The sequence below is a fragment of the Hyperolius riggenbachi genome, chromosome 1 (genome assembly GCF_040937935.1).
Source record: "Hyperolius riggenbachi isolate aHypRig1 chromosome 1, aHypRig1.pri, whole genome shotgun sequence".
Classification (NCBI taxonomy): Eukaryota; Metazoa; Chordata; class Amphibia; order Anura; family Hyperoliidae; genus Hyperolius; species Hyperolius riggenbachi.
The window spans coordinates 662454957-662469642 of record NC_090646.1 but is presented as its reverse complement, the minus strand read 5'-3'; the positions used below and the strand labels follow the sequence as shown (position 1 = coordinate 662469642).

The following is a 14686-nucleotide window of genomic DNA, read 5'->3' as shown; positions in this document are numbered from 1 at the left end:
AGGGGAAAGGATGCACAGAACACCCGGATATCCGAACTTTTTAGAGCTATCCGACCTCTGATCCAGATTCCAGATACCTGGGCAAATCCGGATAGCTATCTACGGATAGTTGGCTGGGCTATGCGGATATCCGCGGATATTGCGGACATCCGCGGATATCTGACCATTGAAATACTGTCAGAGGTCCAGGACGGACTGGGAGCCAATCAGAGGGCTCCCAGCAGAAGCCCCAGCAACCAATTACATAGTTACATAGTTATTTTGGTTGAAAAAAGACATACGTCCATCGAGTTCAACCAGTACAAAGTACAACTCCAGCCCGTCCCCCACATACCCCTGTTGATCCAGAGGAAGGCGAAAAAACCCCCACCAGGCATGGTCCAATTAGCCCCAAATGGGAAAAATTCCTTCCTGACTCCAGATGGCAATCAGATAAAATCCCTGGATCTACATCATTAGGCATTACCTAGTAATTGTAGCCATGGATGTCTTTCAACGCAAGGAAAGCATCTAAGCCCCCTTTAAATGCAGGTATAGAGTTTGCCATAACGACTTCCTGTGGCAATGCATTCCACATCTTAACCACTCTTACTGTAAAGAACCCTTTCCTAAATAAATGACTAAAACGTTTTTCCTCCATGCGCAGCTCATGTCCTCTAGTCCTTTGAGAAGGCCTAGGGACAAAAAGCTCATCCGCCAAGCTATTATATTGCCCTCTAATGTATTTATACATGTTAATTAGATCTCCTCTAAGGCGTCTTTTCTCATCTGTTTACACAGGAAGTTCCTTAAAGCACTTAGTGATCGGAGACCGGCCAGAAGGAGGTATGTGCTAAGTTTGCCTGCTGCCACCACCGCGGCTGCCACGAGCACCACCAATGATTGCAGGAGGGGAGCGCTGAGAGGAGAGCCCGAGATGAGATGAGGGGGGGAATTTCCCCCCTCCTCACCGATCTGCGGCCACAGCTTTCCTCTTATGCTGCGACCCCTCCTGCCCCCAAAAAGTCCCCGAGCAGGCCCTAGGGGGCGCATCCCCTATTGTTATGCCAGTGTGTTCTGTGTACAGACCACCAGGCCAGCTGCTGCTTGCTGGCCAGCTATTAGCCTTAGCTAGCTACAGTTTAGGTTAGGTTAGGGATTAGTGAATAGGAACACGTGCAAAGTGCCACATGCAAACACGTGCAATATGCCACATCCCAAGTGCCACATGCAAAGTGCCACGTGCCAACACGTGCAAAGTGCCAAGTGCCACGTGCAACCATGTACAAAGTGCCACATGCCACGTGCAGAGTGCCAACACGTCCAAAGTGCCACATGCCTAGTGCCACATGCCAAGTGCCACCTGCTGCATTGCCCTGCTCCTGCTGCCTGTGCCTTTTTTTTTTGGGGGGGGGGGGGGGGGGTTTAAGTCCCCACAGCATCAATTAGTGTCCCCCTTTGCAAAATAATGATGATACATGCCTCATTTACCCTAAAAGCCCTTTTTAAAGCAATTTAAAGGGAACTTCCGGTTTTTCTATCCAGATATCCGGATCTGACCGGATACAGAGGTCGGATATCCGATTCGGATCCGGATTGGAAAATGTTGAACTCGACCCGGATCGGATAATATCTGGGTATCCGGATCCGAATTAGTTCCAGATAGTGAAAAGTGGTATCCGAGCACCCCTGATTATTGTTATTAAATTTACCTAAAGAAAAATAAAAAAAACAGAAATAATCTAATAAAAGTAAACTGCCTGTCGGAATAAAGTGGCTTTCACGCTGACACTGGATGTGCGAAATGTCACTTTCTTACTCTAAGGGCCCGTTTCCACTGGAGCGGAAACCGATCTGAATCCGCAGAGTTTCCTCGCAGGCAAATAGCGCAGGGAAACTCTGCCATAGGAAACTATGGCGCCGCCGGCCCAATCGCTTACCCTATGCCTAACCCTAAGACCCCCCTGGTGGTGCCTAACCCTAAGACCCCCCCTCCCGGTGGTGCCTAACCCTAAGACCCCCGTGGTTACATAGTTACATAGTTATTTGAGTTGAAAAAAGACATACGTCCATCGAGTTCAACCAGTACAAAGTACAACACCAGCCTGCTCCCTCACATATCCCTGTTGATCCAGAGGAAGGCAAAAAACGCTTACAAGGCATGGTCCAATTAGCCCCAAAAGGGAAAAATTCCTTCCCGACTCCAGATGGCAATCAGATAAAATCCCTGGATCAACATCATTAGGCATTACCTAGTAATTGTAGCCATGGATGTCTTTCAACGCAAGGAAAGCATCTAAGCCCCCTTTAAATGCAGGTATAGAGTTTGCCATAACGACTTCCTGTGGCAATGCATTCCACATCTTAATCACTCTAACTGTAAAGAACCCTTTCCTAAATAATTGGCTAAAACGTTTTTCCTCCATGCGCAGATCATGTCCTCTAGTCCTTTGGGAAGGCCTAGGGACAAAAAGCTCATCCGCCAAGCTATTATATTGCCCTCTGATGTATTTATACATGTTAATTAGATCTCCTCTAAGGCGTCTTTTCTCTAGACTAAATAAACCCAGTTTATCTAACCTTTCCTGGTAAGTGAGACCTTCCATCCCACGTATCAGTTTTAGTTTAACAATTAGAGAAGCGCTCAACCGAACGAGTGCAATAATAAACTCCAATATTAAATACACCAAAAATTATAAGAGTAGAGCGCTGCCCAGCTAAGTGCAAGCTGTAAAATCATATAAAACAAATGGGTAACAAGCGCTGCATACTACTTCATAGAAGTCAAACAGTTCATCAGGCTCCTATGTCAATCACAGTTCATCACGTAGAACACAATTCAACCGATGATGTAGTCACAAATACAGTTCATGTGAACAGGGGCGTAGCAATGGGGGTTGCAGAGGTTGCGACCGCATCGGGGCCCTTGGGCCAGAGGGGCCCCAAAGGGCCCTTCCTCAACTACAGTATTAGCTCTCTATTGGTCCTGTGCTTATAATAATCACTTCTATAGATACTTTGAATAGTGGTAATCATTAACAAACTCTTCCCCTTCCCCTTCTTGCACCTCTGACTCTGTAGTTGCCATTGGCAGGTTTTGGTGCGCCGTATCAATTGTTATGTATAGAGAGCTTGGGGGGCCCCATTGTAAAACTTGCATCAGGGCCCATAGCCCCTTAGCTACGCCACTGCATGTGAAACAGTAATTGCTAGGGATCAATCCCCCCTTCAGGTCCCCACTCACCGGATACAGTGGCCTATTATGGGCCCGTCACAGCATCTGAGGTATAGGCCACCTCACAGCCTCTCGATCCAATATAGCTCTCACGTGTGTGGGCAGGATCTCCGTGATTCCAATGTAGTCCAATGCCAATAATAGCACCAAAGGAGAGACAAAAGCGCTTACATAGCGTAAAAATATATAAATTTATTTATAAAAAATGTCATACAGTGGGTTGCAAAAGTATTCAGCCCCCTTGAAGTTTAACACATTTTGTCATATTACTGCCACAAACATGAATCAATTTTATTGGAATTCTACGTGAAAGACCAACACAAAGTGGTGTACACGTGAGAAGTGGAACGAAAATCATACAGAATTCCAAACATTTTTTACAAATAAATAACTGCAAAGTGGTGTGTGCATAATTATTCGGCCACCTTTGATCTGAGTGCAGTCAGTTGCCTATAGACGTTGCCTGATGAGTGCTAATGACTAAATAGAGTGCACCTGTGTGTAATCTAATGTCAACACAAATACAGCTGCTCTGTGAAGGCCTCAAAGGTTGTCTAAGAGAATATTGGGAGCAACAACACCGTGAAGTCCAAAGAACACACAAGACAGGTCAGGGATCAAGTTATTGAGAAATTTAAGGCAGGCTTAGGCTACAAAAAGATTTCCAAAGCCTTGAACATCCCACGGAGCACAGTTCAAACGGTCATTCAGAAATGGAAGGAGTATGGCACAACTGTAAACCTACCAAGACAAGGCCATCCACCTAAACTCACAGGCCGAACAAGGAGAGCGCTGATCAGAAATGCAGTCAAGAGGCCCATGGTGACTCTGGACGAGCTGCAGAGATCTACAGCTCAGGTGGGGGAATCTGTCCATAGGACAACTATTAGTTGTGCACTGCACAAAGTTGGCCTTTATGGAAGAGTGGCAAGAAGAAAGGCATTGTTAATAGAAAGCATAAGAAGTCCTGTTTGCAGTTTGCCACAAGCCATGTGGGGGACACAGCAACCATGTGGAAGAAGGTGCTCTGGTCAGATGAGACCAAAATGGAACTTTTTGGCCAAAATGCAAAACGCTATGTGTGGCGGAAAACTAACACTGCACATTACTCTGAACAAACCATCCCCACTGTCAAATATGGTGGTGGCAGCATCATGCTCGGGGGGTGCATCTGTTCAGCAGGGACAGGGAAACTGGTCAGAGTTGATGGGAAGATGGATGGAGCCAAATACAGGGCAAACTTGGAAGAAAACCTCTTGGAGACTGCAAAAGACTTGAGACTGGGGCAGAGGTTCACCTTCCAGCAGGACAATGACCCTAAACATAAAGCCAGGGCAACAATGGAATGGTTTAAAACAAAACATATCTATGTGTTAGAATGGCCCAGTCAAAGTCCAGATCTAAATCCAATCGAGAATCTGTGGCAAGATCTGAAAACTGCTGTTCACAAACGCTGTCCATCTAATCTGACTGAGCTGGAGCTGTTTTGCAAAGAAGAATGGGCAAGGATTTCAGTCTCTAGAGGTGCAAAGCTGGTAGAGACATACCCTAAAAGACTGGCAGCTGTAATTGCAGCAAAAGGTGGTTCTACAAAGTATTGACTCAGGGGGCTGAATAATTATGCACACCCCACTTTGCAGTTATTTATTTGTAAAAAATGTTTGGAATCATGTATGATTTTCGATCCACTTCTCACATGTACAGCACTTTGTATTGGTCTTTCACGTGGAATTCCAATAAAATTGATGCATGTTTGTGGCAGTAATGTGACAAAATGTGGAAAACTTCAAGGGGGCCGAATACTCTTGCAACCCACTGTATATGACAATAAAATATATGTCAACTGACACAAAATTTAAAATACACAGCGGTGTACAAGAAAGGCCTTAAGCTGGGTCTAGCAGGGTTCTGCGCAGATAGTACTTGCGCTCAACAAAGTTGCCTGTATCCCCGCAATGAATATCAGCCTTACCGCTTGCGTGCCCCGCCGGGATAGCTCAAAATTAGCGTGTGTCGACGTTCCGCGTTCGGTGACACCACACGCTTAGCACGTCGCTCCGTAGCTCCGCCCAATGCGTTTCGTTGCTAAGCAACTCATCAGGGGCTACGGAGCTGACGGCGCAACGTTACTTATAGCCGCCTGTCAGTCCCTGCTGCAGGCTAATACATACTAATACAATCAATTTCATACTCCATTAAAACATAAATCATAGAGCATAATCCACATGGGTACAGTTTGTTACATAGGTTATATGCAGGATTCAATATTGTTATAAAAATCCATGCATGGATGCCAATGCGCCACCCAGTGGACATGTTGTAATGAATAGCGGAGATGCCACGCGCGGTCTGGCGGCGGGGCGGCTGTCTCCGCGTTCAGACCGGCGGTTTCCGCACAGCAACGCGCGGCAGAAGAAAGGACCTTTATGCCAGCAGGAGAGGTATCAGCACGATCAGCTGATCCCACCGGAACTCCTGATTGGCTGAGTGGCTGGGGGCGGCGCTGCGGAGCGCTGTAGTATAAATAGATCTTGCTTGACAGTTGCCGGTTGTCTGCCGTTGCGAATACTTACGTGTGAGCACTCAGACCTCAGTCAGATCCTACAGTGTGTTAGAACCAGTTGGAACTGGGAATTCACACTTAGCCAGATTCTGCTCTTGATGTTTACTTTGTCATCACTGTGTTATACTTTAGATCAGTTCCAGGGTGTTGAGACCAAGGACCTCACACCCAAGCATAGGATTACTGTGTTATTACTGTGTTATACTTTAGACCAGTTCCAGGGTGTTGAGACCAAGGACCTCACACCCAAGCATAGGATTACTGTGTCATTACTGTGTTATACTTTAGACCAGTTCCAGGGTGTTGAGACCAAGGACCTCACACCCAAGCTTAGGATACTGTGTTATTCTTTAGACTAGTTCCCGGGTGTCGAGACCAAGGACCTCACACCTCAGACTAGGATTGTGCTTGATATCTATTATGACCTCTGGCTCTGTTGACCTCTCTCTTGCTTTCTGATTCGGTACCTCTGCCCATCTGTCTACCAGTTGCCAACCTTGCCTGTACCCGGTTACCGAATCAGCCTTCTGTCTCTGTACCTTATCTGCTCGTGTGTTGCCAACCTGGCCTGTCTGACCCTTCTGACTGTCACTCATCCCTCGAGTGATCAGTCTGTCTGTACTACCCGTGACACTAATCCACCAGGTGTCAGTTAGCTGCAAGGACCTCCTGCTCATCAGAGAGTCCTTCCTGCAGTCCAGCCAGTGGCCTCTACCCCATAGGAGTCCACTGGCTGCAGTACAGTCTGATTCCCAATCCATCTGGGAATCCTTGGTGGCAGTACAGTCTGATTTCCAGTCCATCAGGGAATCACTGGCTGCAAGATTATATCTTAAAGAGATAGTCCCTGCACAGCCAGAGGCCGCCTGCCCCTCAGGTGGTCACTGCCTGCAGTAGTATCTGTGTCTCTCGCTCCACGGAAGATAGCCTTACAGTTGCACCAAGCACTTACACTCATTAGGTGTCCAGAGGTTAGTCATACTTGTATTATTGGTGATTCTGCAGATCATCCATAATCAGGTATACATCTGTATTGTTGGTGATACTGCAGATCATCAATAATCAGATACTCTCTGTGTGCTGACACCACTCATTACACATGTCCATAAATATTAGCAGTCTTATTTCAAATCTTATTTTAAAATACCCACCCACTACCACTTCAGCTCTTACCTGATCCTGCCCCCTCACTCCTTTTCCCCTTGCTCCGGTCCTGCTGATAGACGCGCTCCACTTGTCCTCTAGCAGCTGCCACTATACAGCTCTGGGTCCCCCTTACTTCCTGATTACTATTCTGTAACTCTACCTTGGTTACTGTAACGCCAGCAACGCTGGCGTTACAGTAACAGAACAAGAATGACGGCACCAGAAGTACGAAGGACCCAGAGCTGTGTAGTGGTGGGCCGGCCGTCCATTTTAGGAATATAAGGCTTGCCTCCTCCCCCAACCTACACCTAATGCTAAACTCACCCCTACCTGCGCCTAACACTAACCTCCCCCTACCTGCGCCTAACACTAACCTCCCCCCACCTAGGCCTAACACTAATTCCTCCTGAACCTATGCCTAACACTAAACGCACTCCTACCTGCGCTTAACACTAGCTTCCCCTCTACCTATGCCTAACACTAATTTCTCCCCCACCAACGCCTAACACTAACCCACCAACCTATGCCTAACACTAACCTCCCCCCTACCTGCGCCTAACACTAACCTCTCCCCACCTAGGCCTAACACTAATTCCTCCCGAACCTATGCCGAACACTAAACTCACCCCTACCTGCGCTTAACACTAGCTTTCCCTCTACCTACGTCTAACACTAACTTCTCCCCCACCTACGCCTAACACTAACCTCCCAACCTACGCCTAACACTAACCTCCCCTACCTGCGCCTTACACTATCCTCCCCCTACCTAAGCCTAATACTAACCTTGTACCTACCTACAGTATGCCTAACACGAATCCCTACCCCACCTAGGCCTAACATTAACCCTCCCCAATATGTATGCCTAACACTAGCTCCCCCTACCTACTCCTAACACTAACCCCTTCCCCACCTAAGCCTAACACTAGCCTCCCCCTCCCTACTCAGCCAGTAGATGCTGACAGGTAAGGAGGTTCCAGTTCCCATGTGCAGAATACATTACTGATAAGCCACCTTTACATGATCATTTTCATGTTTATCCTGAGTTTTTTTTAGCTGTTTCTATAACCACCTTTTTTTTCATTCTTATTAGTGCTAGACATGGATTACGAGCCACCACCTCCCCCCGTACCAGAGACTCCGGCTATGGTGAAGCTGGTCGCTCTTCAGAATGCAGGCGGATCCTGGAACCTAACCCCCGAACTCTCTGCCATCCTGGGGACATCGGAGGCTGACATAAAGGCCCAGAACCCGGAGCAGGTGAGGTCACCAATCACATCTGTCTCCTATAGAGTGATGATGTCATTATTAATGATTTATGTAGCTCCACCCTATTCCATGGTGCTGTACAAAGTAAGTGGTAGGAGGTGATTTTCCGCTGACAGACCTCAGCCCACAGACAGTGCAGATACCGGGGCTGCTCAGGCCCACAAAGACAAGAAGCCAAGATGTGGTCTGTACGTTGTCAGTTGGAAATAAAAATGCATTATTAAATCAGGCATAAATCCATACACCAACAAGCTGACATGTTTCAGACGCCTGTCGGCCTTAAAGTACCCCTGAACCGCTATAATATAAACTTACTTTTCATGCTGTCTTATGTATGGTGCTGTGCCATACATCACAACACCATCCTCCCTCTCCAGCGCCCCCTCTGCCCCTCCACTCATCGTTGGTGGTCTGGGAGGGATTGTCAGTACTTCCTCCTCACTGCCCATCCTTAGTCCCACCCCCTCCGCTCGCTGGTAATGGTTCCTATCTGCACAGTGTGCTGGGGAGCTGCGCTGTGTGCGGTCTTGAGGTAATTGAGGTCGGAATGATAGTGTACTAATACAGCTATTATTCCGAGAGCAATTACCACAAAGACTGCACACAGTGCAGCTCCCCAACATGCTGTGCAGATAGGAACTATTAGCAGCGAGTGGAGGGGGTGTTCCTGAGGGTGGGCAGAGAGGAGGAGGTACTGACACTCCCTCCCAGCCCACCATGGACGTTCTGCTCAAGGTGAATATTTTGGCAGAGCAGAGTAGGGGGCAGAGGGGGCGCTAGAGAGGGAGGATGGTGCTGTGACGTATGTCACAGCACCATACATAAGACAGCATGAAAAGAATGTTTTTTAATATAGCGGTTCAGGGGTACTTGTATCATAGCAGGTAGGAAACCACATACCGTATATACTCGGATACAAGTTAACTTCCTGTATAAGTCGACCCCAATATTTGAGCCTCTTAAAGAGAGTCTGAAGCGAGAATAGATCTCGCTTCAGACTTCATATATAGCAGGGGCACGTGTGCCCCTGCTAAAACGCCGCTATAGCGCGGCTTAACGGGGGTCCCTGTCCCCCCAAACCCCCTCCGTGCAGCGGGGGAGCGCTTCCTGGTTGGGGCTGGGCTAACCGCCGCAGCCCTGCCCCATGCGCGTCTGTCAGACGCGTATCTCCGCCTCTCCCCCGCCCCTCTCAGTCTTCCTTCACTGAGAGGGGCGGGGGAGAGGCGGCGATGCGCGTCTGATAGACGCACTGGGAGGCAGGGCTGCAGCCATTAGCCCTGCCTCCAGGAAGAGAGACAGCCAGCGACCATTTTCCGACCATCTTTTGCGGGGGGTGGGTTGGGGGTGAAGGGACCCCCGTTAAGCCGCGGGATAGCGGCGTTTTAGCAGGGGCACACGTGCCCCTGCTATATATAAGACCTGAAGCGAGATTTAGTCTCGCTTCAGTGTCTCTTTAAGCTAGAATGTTTTCGTGTTTCAATTATAAGTCTACCCCTCACAGTTAACGACTGCACTTGAGGAACAGGAAGGGGTTAACGGCTGCACTGCATAAAGTATTTTGACCATTAACCTCTCCTGGACCCCAAGTGCAGCCATGCCTTGTCTCTCCCCCTCCCTGCAGAGTACTAGTGGCAGGGGACATTGATCCTCTCTCCCACTCACTGTAACCCAAAGGGTGTCTGCCTCTCTCCATCCTCCTCCCCCCGTGTGTAATGAAATGCACATGACACCCGGTGCTGGACTCGTAAGTCGGCTGCGGTGACTACACAGCGTCATACACACACACACACTTTTATACTGTGAGTCAATCCTAAATTGCTCGACTTGTAGACGAGTATATACGGTACTTGTAACAGTAATGATTATGATCCACTGCAAGACAAAAAATACAGCAATGACGTGGAACAATAGGGAAGAGAGTTATGCCCTTGACCAGCTTACAATTTAGAACAGGCTTTCTCAACCAGGGTTCCTTGAGTACTCTGCAGCAGGCATGGTCGGAATAGCCGATTTCCGTTTCCGGCACAATTCCGCATTCCGTCATATAGAAATTCCGTTACCGTGTGGGGGGCCGGTAAGAAAGCCTTAGGGGGCCACATTCGGCCCGCGGGCCTTAGTTTGAGGACCACTGCTCTAGACCATCAACCACACTCAGGGCCAGGCTTTAGCATGTAGTGTGGTCAGAGGTGGGACAAGGTCCTTCAGCACCCAAGGCTGAGACAGCAAAGTGCGCCCCCCCATCCCTCCCACCCCAGCTGTCACACACTGATTGCTATTACACTAAGAGGTGCCCCAGGGCCCCCCCCCCCACCCCCAACACCTTAATCTCTACTTATCTGGCTTGCAGTCGCTGCCATGTATCACCTTTTCTTATTTCTTTCTGCTTCAAACACAATTGGGAATGACAGCTGAATGAATTGTGCACCCCCTCCTACACTGCGCCCTGAGGCTGCAGCCTCTCCAGCCTCAGCCTTACTAGTGGGTAAGACAGATACCTACTACCATGCAGTGTGGTTCATGGTCTAGAGGGTAAGACAGATACCTACTACACACTAGGTCCTGGGTTCAAATCCCAGCTATGGTATATAAGCATGCTTTTCAAAAAGTACAAATCCTTAATCATGCTACTTTTTCTATCGAATTGATCATAATGGAAGTATGGTTTATGCTACCGCCAGCTTTAGCATGTAGTGTGGGTCATGGTCTAGAGGTTAAGACAGGTACCTACTACACACTAGGTCCTGGGTTCAAATCCCAGCTATGGTATATAAGCTGTTTTGAAAATCTGCAATTCCCTACTGCATGATATGGATGGAGGAGGAGGAGGAGGAGGAGGAGAGAGAGAGAGAGATTTTTTTGTGTTAAATTTTCCGAGCATCCCTACTCTGCAGGGGTTTCTTTGCATTTTAACACATTGTGGGGGTTGGGGGGAAATATTATTGCGAGCACACTCTAATAGGGAGTACTGTAAAAAGAACTAAATTGGGTCAAAATAATAATAAGCACATTAAACAAAAAAAAAAAGCATTAGAATTTGCAATAAAGGGCACTGTAATAGGGGGTAGTGGCATAAACAGCCACATCAGCTTTTAAAGACTATGCCAGGGGTTCCTTGAGATCCAAAAAGTATTTGCAGGGTTCCTCCAGGGTAAAAAGGTTGCGAAAGGCTGATTTAGAAGAATACAAGGATAAACTTGACCATGAGTGAGCTGTGTGTCAGGGAGACGTGATTTCCTATTGCCAGATTTGGGGATGAGCAAACAGATTTCACAAGATACCATGATATCGGAAATTTCACACTCCATTTTTCATATTCAGCAGTGATGCATCGTAGGAGACATCATATGCTCACTCCAATCTGAATTATCGCAAATACCTTCTGTTTTAGGAAGGCAAACTTTTGTTTTGCATAACATTTTAGTAAGAGGGCTTTTTGGTCTCTTTTAGACCTATACACACTCCTAGAAGTTAATTTATTTATTTATTGTATTTATAAAGCGCAGACATATTACGCAGAGCTGAGTTCTGGTTCACTATGAGCTTGCTGGGTAATCTGAAGCTGAAAGTCGGGATTCACAGAATTCCAACACGTACCTCCCGAACAGAAGGCCAAATTACTTTTGTGTGGTGCCCAAACTTTTTTTTTACATAAATAGAGAAAAATGTCTAGTGAGCATGTTCATGTGACATGAATAAGAACATTCTATGTGAAAATGCGAAAATTCTACTCAGAATTGTAACCTGCCGTGAACATACAGTATTTTTGCAAATTTGCACTCACCATAAATAATCTTATGGTTGCTGTGAAAATATATCCATAATAACCTACAATTTCACGATTTTGCTATGCAAACTCAGAAGTCAAGAAATTCTACATTCTTTCAGTATTCCTCAAAATGTCAGAATTTATTTATAAATCAGGGAATGATCTAGTTTAATTCTGTAGGAAGCAAAATAAGATAATTCCTGAGGTTAGATAATATCCTTGCTAAAAGATGGGAGGTTAAAATGTGTCTTAGATGGTCTTTGAAGGTTGGAGAGTGGAGAATGGGATGTGGAAGGATTTTCAAGGTAGGGGAGAAACTTGTGAGAAGTCTTGGATACTAGAGTGGGAGGAGCTGATTCCTATGGAAGATTTGAGAACATTTGCCTAAAGTTAAGAAAGGTTTTCTAAAATGGAATTAAAAATGATCTTGGATTTAATCCCCAACCATGGTTCTCATGAAAAGCACAGCTTCTCTGCACTGGGAGTGGTAATTCTTCATGGAAAGGAAAATCCAGTTTGGTGCTCATCTACCCCATCACATCTTCTGTAACTCCTCCTCTTCCTCCTCGGCAGGGTATGGACGTATCGGTGTGGGCGACGGTGCTGGCGGTGATCTGGCTTCACCACAACTGCCAGTATCAGAAAGGGGAATGGGAGCTGCTGGAGATCAAGGCCGTCTTCTGGGCCAAATCCAAAGCAGGTAAGTCCTCTGAAGACTGGTGATGGTAGGTGACTCTGGAACTGATATTCCTCTCTGTTTAAGAGAACTCTCTTTACAAGAGGTGTACTAAATTGTGGCGGATTATGCAACATGATTTTAGAGAAATTTTCAATGAGCCCACTTTGACTTTAAATATGAATATCAGATCAGTAAAACTTAATGGGACCCTTAGCAGAGGTGTAAAATGCAAATCTGAGCTTACCTGGGTCTTCCTCCAGCCCCCCATAGCTCACGAGGTCCCTCAGTGCCCTCTGAGTCCCCTCCGTGGTCCCGTTGGCGGCTCTGTTAGGTGCACGACTTTGGCTGAAGTAGTGCGCAACTGAGTATGTCCACGCACCCGGCTTGATCATGCGCCCGATGCCGTAAGCATCCTGAGTACGCGTGGTTCCGTTTTTCGAGAACTGGACAGGAGGACACATACGGTGGAAAGCGCTTGATCGAGCCAGGTGCGCAGATTAGCCCCGCATGTGCAGTTTTGCACAACTTCGGATGAAGCCAAGCACCTAAGGGAGCCTCCAGCGAGACCACGGAAAGATCCCAGAGTGAACACAAGGAATCCAGCCTGATGACGGCAAATAGCCGAAACTAGTCGGGACGAGAGCGGGCTACATCTGGAACCTGTGTCGAGCAGAGGGGAGTGAGTACCACATTGGTGGGAAGTGTGATATGCCAACAAGGGTCCTGTTGGAATAGGACCCTCTTGATGTCCGTTTTTCCCTCATGCTTTGTATGTTTTTATAGGAATAAAGCGGATTTATACTTGTTACCCATTGAGAGTGATCTCTCTGACTTCCTATTGGCACTGTGAGTGCTTACAGGTTGTGGGTGCATCCGCTTATTACATCCTGAGTTGTGCTACCTTGAACTCACCAGCAATGTGACATAACTTTACCACCAGGAATCCAGCGCCACCATAGGCCGTAATAGGAATTACGGCTATAGCAGTGCACCGTGAGTAACTTCAGCGCCGTCAGAAAACAAAGCTGAAGTTACTTTCAAAACACACATAGGCCTCAATTCACTAAGATCATGCTGGAGATAATAAGGCAAGAGAAAACTTGCAAGAGAAAACTTGCCTATTTTATCTGTGTAAACAAAACAAAAAGTGTCCAATAAAGCTTTTACAGAAGAGACACACATAGGGTATCATTCATAAAGAGGCTGTCGGTAAGGGGAATCAATGCGGAAAAACACCGCTGCCGGTACTTTAGACTTCTGGGTGGGCATTCATAAAAATGTATCCATGTGCGGAAGCAGTGCGGAGATTCCCCGAACTAGGCTGGCGGTACGCAGGCGGTAGGCTTGCGGAGACAGGGAAGCTGCCGAGTTGATACATTTCTCCGTGTTCCGCTCTACTGCAGCTGCCTGGGAGGTCTGTGTGTCTCCATTCACTTACATTAGTATCGCCGCATCAGAGTGAGCGAGCGGTACTTCCCGACCTCACACCGCTTGCGGTGATCTTTATGAATAAACATTTTGCTACATTTGTTCCGATAATCACTGCACAAGGCGGTGATTTATCACTCTGCTCGGTATGTCATTTTTTCATGCGGAAAGAGCCTTTATGAATGCTGACTTTGCTAAGTGGTCGGTAAAGTCAGCTGTTTTTAGCATTTCCGCATGCGGAAATGCTTTATGAATGATAGCCATAATATGCATGATTCACAAAGCTTTTTCACCTGTTTTCCTGTCTTCAACTTATCTGTTGCATTTTTAAAGAGAACCCGAGGTGTGTTTAAAGAATGTTATCTGCATACAGAGGCTGGATCTGCCTATACAGCCCAGCCTCTGTTGCTATCCCAAACCCCACTAAGGTCCCCCTGCACTCTGCAATCCCTCATAAATCACAGCCTTGCTGTGAGGCTGTGTTTACATCTGTAGTGTCAGTCTCAGCTGCTCCCCCGCCTCCTGCATAGCTCCGGTCCCTGCCCCCGTCCATTCCCTCCAATCAGCAGGGAGGGAAGGGATGCAGGCGGGGACTGGAGTTCTGCAGGAGACGGGGAGAGCAGC

General features: G+C 47.2%; 1 protein-coding gene across 4 annotated transcripts in view; it reads left to right on the top strand.

Annotated features, from left to right (window-relative positions):
- The window catches only part of LOC137532258 (von Willebrand factor A domain-containing protein 5A-like), a 176233-nt gene that overhangs the window by 144670 nt on the left and 16877 nt on the right, over positions 1-14686 (top strand). For 3 of the 4 annotated variants that reach the window (XM_068252575.1, XM_068252565.1, XM_068252594.1), the window contains 3 exons: positions 781-825; positions 8014-8180; positions 12529-12655. In XM_068252575.1, the coding sequence (XP_068108676.1) occupies positions 781-825; positions 8014-8180; positions 12529-12655 (339 nt within the window). The remainder of the gene's footprint in view (positions 1-780; positions 826-8013; positions 8181-12528; positions 12656-14686) is intronic. The other variant, XM_068252585.1, reaches the window with a different exon arrangement.